This window comes from Pinus tabuliformis, chromosome 9 (genome assembly GCF_031772625.1).
Source record: "Pinus tabuliformis cultivar Carrire ecotype Pingquan chromosome 9, CPIR1, whole genome shotgun sequence".
Lineage (NCBI taxonomy): Eukaryota > Viridiplantae > Streptophyta > Pinopsida > Pinales > Pinaceae > Pinus > Pinus tabuliformis.
Genome location: NC_142307.1, coordinates 1622609855 through 1622615694, shown reverse-complemented (window position 1 = coordinate 1622615694; position 5840 = coordinate 1622609855). Strand labels below are relative to the sequence as shown.

Below are 5840 nucleotides of genomic sequence, written 5' to 3'. Positions count from 1 at the left end.
CTAAAATCAAGGAAAAACCACCACTTGTCTGAAAGTCATAATTAGCAACTTTTTGAACTTAACTAGTCATTAATTAGGAAATCCCTATTTTCTAGGGGTGATAATTTAACGTTTCTCAGAAATTTCCCGTTCACACTGATAGAGAAGATTGCGCAATCAAGGGATTGTGTAATACCTTGCCTCAGTTCATTGCACATTTTCTAACTGGAGGAAGAGGCTTAACACAGTTTCTAAGCTCAGTGACCTCCTGCCTTTGAAAATTGTGCAACTGTGAACCTAAAGGCCCTAGCACAATTTCTAGAGATAGTGGAATGCACAATCCCAAGAAGGAAGGAAGGCACCAAGTGCAATATCAGAGCAGGAAAGGCCTGTGTTGGAAAATGGTCAATTTAGATCAAACTAAATCATCACAAGCTTTGCATGGAAAAATAATCTTCAGAATCAGATAAAATACTTGATGACAGTAACAATGTAAACTTTGAAATGGGAACTATAAACTCAAAACGGGAACTCTGGCCCAAAAACCTCAAAAAAACCACAAAAACAGTGCTCAAAACGAAAAGTGTGTATACTGGAACGATGTTTTTTTTTTTTAGGTGTCAATTTTGCGGCTGTTTTAAAAATGGCAGTGACTACGAAATTTTCTACAAAATTTTCCTGCAAAATATAGCTTCAGAACGAAAGTGTTGATACTGGAATAATGATTTATTTTTTTAGGGTCAATTTTCATACTTTTTAAAAAATGCTAATAAAACCAATTTTTTATGTCTCAAACAAAGTTAAATTTTAAGGAAAAAACACATTAATGTTTCTGGTAGAATATCATTTTTCTTTCCTAAGTATAAATTTAACATGTTTTCAACCACAACATGCTAGATACAAAAGAAATTGAAATTTTTTCAACTATAAAACTAAAAAAACATGACATTATGAACAAATTATATCACTGAATGAATTCAAAAGTCTTTATTTGTATACTGAATAAAACAGACATTATATCTCTAATTTGATATTGCATTGTAGATATTTAAACAATAAAATTTATCATACTTAAGACATAATCCAACAACATAAAAATGCTTCATAACTTCTCATTTAACAAAATATGGAAAACATTAATTTTATTTGAAGATACGATGCATACATCAGTTATATAAACTATCTTAAACAATTATTCAAAATCACTCATATTTTCTTGCACACCATCAGAATTCACATCTTCAAATGAGTGACTGGATGCTGACGAAGATGTTCCATATTCTTCTCTTTCATCAACTAGTGCCCCATCTAAGTTCACATGCATGCCCAACATTCCAGGTTTCAAAAGTCTTCTAAATCTACGACTGGTTTCAGCAGACTCCCATGTCAACACTTTTCCTTCTGGTAACAACCTTTTTAGAATCTCTGTCGTCTTGAAGCGAAGAGTTCCTCTCTACTTCCATGGTGGATTTTTGCAAACAATACTAATTTTTTTTATATATTTTTTCTCTACACACTAACCATAACATAACCATACTTATTTGAATGAAAAAGGGACCAAGTAAATTGATTGTTATCCCCCACTCTACGTATTTAGTGGTTTAAAATTTAAAATTGTTCTTTAACTTGTTTGTCTTTTCATCATTTTCAAAAAAAATTCCACGTGGTGCATCAACTCGCAGTGATCATTGATGCTTTTACGAGCCACACTATGTACAATGGGTTAATATATAAGCATATTGTTGGTTTAGTATGCTCGTTAGTATACTTAGAAAGAAAGGACATACCATTTATGGTGATTTGGTACATCTTAACTCGCTATTGAGTTAAAATTTCCTGCAATTGTCGGTCAATTATTATTATTAAATGTAGTAATGCACCTTTAACAATGCTCCAATAGATCTTAAGTACATTAATAAACAAATTTCATGGCCGTATTGATGTGCCCTTAATTTCTATGATGCACTACTGGTGGTGCTCCAGGACATAAAAAAAAACACCATGAGATAATATTTTAAAAAATTATTGTGCCAATGAATGCATGATACTTGAGAACACCAATGTTCTAAAAATTATTACAACGCACAATTGATGATGCATTATAATAAATTGGGAATCAATGACTTTTACTCATTATTTTGGCAGAAAACTTTAAGTTTAATATTCAATGAATATAACAAAGGGTAATATAGACTAGATTTTTTTTATTTTCCACCCACCCCCCGCCTAAGTTTAATATTCAATGAATATAACAAAGGGTAATTTAGACTAGATTTTTTTTATTTTCCACCCGCCCCCCACGCCCAGAAAGATCTAATAAGCACCTTCAAATTACCGAGCTTGATATTGCATACTCTAATCATAATATTTGACTACCTACACCATATCTATGTGTGAAAGCTCTGAAATGTTCATCCATCCGGAAACCTGCCAAGAAGTAGTGGAAGATATGGCGGATATATATATATATACCATGGATTTGGCACCCTAGATCACTCTTTCTACAATATAATAGCATAGAATGGATATATGAATACTTTCATATGAAATGTGATAAGAGTTCATTAATAATACCCTGCACTGAATAGATGAACCTTTTAATACATCTCTTAAACGAAAGGAATGCTGTGAACGAGTCTTTTACGACGTTTCAGGGAGGAACGATGTGAATATCTAGAGGAAAGTTGTCAGTGAATCTTTTAATATTTAGGAATGCTGTGAAAGAATCTTTTAATGCATCCTTAACCAGACTGTATGTTCGGGTCATCTGAGAACAAACTGCAAGGTCAACCGTTGAATTTCTTGCTGGGAAGTTCCGATAACCAAAGTTACAATCGGGTCTAGGTCTTCTGTAAAATACTATTGGATATATATTCCTGGAAGACCTGCTCAGAGTTAATGGATGATATGACCGTCACCTATAAAAATTAAATAACCCATAAACATAGGGATTCACAGCCTTTCTCCAACGAATGTGTTACAAAGGTTCATTTATTAGGTCCCAATCTTATGGCACTAAAATTTATGTTGGTGTGAGAAGACTGACACCTAATAATAAATGGACCTTTTTAATACTTTCTTTTGGAGGAAGGCTCTAGGTCTAATTAGAAGCAAAGGGCATCTGCATTAGAATACTATAGACATGGATGGAAAAATATTATCATATAGTTTGTGAAGCCATATTATGTCTACTTGTACTTTTGTTTAAATTATTGTTGTGAAGCCATATTGTGTCTACTTTTACTTTTGTTTAAATTATTGTTTGGTACAATCAAATGAAGATATTGAATATATCGATGAAATCATGGACAAAATGTCAATATTTGGGAGTTTGGTTTGTGACATACGATAGAACCCTACAAATAGATTTATCAATGTAGGTGAATTTTGCCGCTATATCAATTGGATTTGGATAGTCACTCAATTGGATGGATGCCTAATAAATGAACTTTTTTTAGTAAATATTTTTGGAGGGTTGTAGGTCTAATTAGAATCAATACTCTTCTGCATTAAAATACTATAGAGCTGGATGGAAAAATATTTGCATATAGTTTGGGACGTCATATATGGCCCGATACAGGTGGAAGTACTTTTGTTTAGATTATTGTTCTTGTACAATTGTATAATGATATTGAATTTATATATGAAATCATCGACACAACGTTAAAATTGGGGAGTTTGGTTCAATTTAATATGTGACATACGATAACAGCCCTAGAAATAGATTTATCAATGTAGTTCGTGGATTTTGCTGCTATATGCTTTTGATCTTCGGTAAAGACCGTCGTCGAGGAAGCTACTGCAGCGCTCCAAGCGCCAGGCATTCGGGCCATTGGAATTGAAGGAGATGTTCGCAAGATAGAGGATGTTGCTCGTGTTGTTGAAGTAACAGTAAAGCAGTTTGGAAGACTTGATATTCTTGTGAATGGTGCTGCGGGCAATTTTCTTTGTGCTGCAGAGGATTTATCACCAAATGGCTTCCGAACAGTATTGGATATTGACTCTGTTGGCACATTTATCGATTTCTATTTCTCTGAATACTTTTCTATTTCTATTTATCGATTTCTTGACATGCATTTAAAGAAATTCTAGTTTGAACATCTATAATCCGGCTATATCACCATAGAACATGTATTCTGAAGACAATAGTATTAGACTAAATAAAAATTCATATACATGCTTGAGCATTTACCAGAATTCACTTTTGAAAAATACCATTAACATTTTTATCAACATACTAACTATATATATAACCGTTGGATAACTTATCGCATATAACCCATAAATTTTTAACAATATTGTTTATAAATATCAAATAAAAGAAAGATAATTCGAGCTAGCTTCAACAAAACTCAGCATTAATTTACTCAAATGTTGTTAACTAATTTTTTTTTAGAAAAGCTAACTATCACTTTACTAGACCTATACATGAGAGAATATATACGCATTCTGGTTGTCTTCAACTTTGTTCAAACTCACAATTTATTGAAATTATTAGTCTGTTGTCATGTTAACCAAAGTTTATTACAAAAATAATAATCACTTTACTAAAATTATATACACGCATGATGAAAGGGTATATATATTTATGCTGATGGCCCGTTCCGATCGAAATTAGTCCAGTGAGTTACCTTTAATAGGAAGCTATAAATATTTAGTTCATTCTCATGGATATAGGGTTATGAATATTCAGTGGAATGACAAAGTGTAAATAAATACAAAATCGATGAAAACGATTCCGAGAATCGAAGGTATTTATACCGCTGATGTTCTTTACTCAAAATGATCCTTTTGGAAAGAGATTAAGATTGAGAGCTTCTATGGAACCATCCAAGATGAAGAAATGCCAACTAAAATCAGGGAATGCCATCTTAATTAGCCCATCTGGATAGAGACTTGATGGCTCACATGTTTCTGCTTGTGGAAGAGGCATTTCATGCAGTATATTGTCACTGTGAATAATGGCCTGCAAATATTTTAATGTACGAAGATACCAACATCGCTGAGTAGTTTTCTTGATCTGCATAAAACTGTGGGACAATATGATAATCTTGTTCAAATTGCTACTCGTCCAGTTTGCTAACAACGCATTGTCAAGGAGAGGAGTTGGGCAGCGAGGCATGAAAAACAAGGTGGGCTTCTCCACTGTCCGCTCGCCATCTTCATTAACACACAGAAAAGTGCAGTTGAAGGCATTTATGGCTTTTAGCTGCACAGGAGACACCGATGGAACGTACACCACGATATCACTCACCCACGGGAACTTGTCTCTTAATAAAATAGCAAATGCTAAATGCGTGTGGCATATTTCCACTTCTGGGCACTCGGCACCACGCTCCATCCTTCCAATACTGTTCGGAAGCCATTTGGTGATAAATCCTCTGCAGCACAAAGAAAATTGCGGGAGCGTCGATTCCCGGAATCGACGCTCTGCCCCTCGTGCGGGGCGGGGCGGCCCGGGGGTGGCGCTGCGCAGGCGAGGGGCGGAGCGTCGATTCCGGGAATCGACGCTCCGGCAATTTTCTTTGTGCTGCAGAGGATTTATCACCAAATGGCTTCCGAACAGTATTGGATATTGACTCTGTTGGCACATTTATCGATTTCTATTTCTCTGAATACTTTTCTATTTCTATTTATCGATTTCTTGACATGCATTTAAAGAAATTCTAGTTTGAACATCTATAATCCGGCTATATCACCATAGCCGATGAGTGGAATGATCTGCGTTTGCTGCATCCGCGCCTGGTCTAAGGTTCGACTACCATTGTTGTTTGATGGCATTGAGTTCCATTCGGTCGTCTAAAGTATATTTATATTTTGACATCTTTTTCTGAGACAAACAACAAGTAGTCTCTCTAATC

At 34.7% G+C, this 5840-nt stretch overlaps 1 protein-coding gene across 1 annotated transcript; it reads right to left on the bottom strand.

The window, feature by feature from the left end:
• Positions 1 to 4756: 4756 nt before the first annotated feature.
• LOC149155017 (protein SENSITIVITY TO RED LIGHT REDUCED 1-like) lies at positions 4757 to 5320 on the bottom strand. The gene has a single exon (XM_089444295.1). It carries the CDS (start codon positions 5318 to 5320, stop codon positions 4757 to 4759), a length of 564 nt encoding a protein of 187 aa, XP_089300421.1.
• Positions 5321 to 5840: the final 520 nt, after the last annotated feature.

What these genes read in the sequence shown, in the direction of transcription:
- LOC149155017 (XM_089444295.1), bottom strand. Translation starts at nt 5,320, where the DNA reads ATGGAGCGTGGTGCCGAGTGCCCAGAAGTGGAAATATGCCACACGCAT.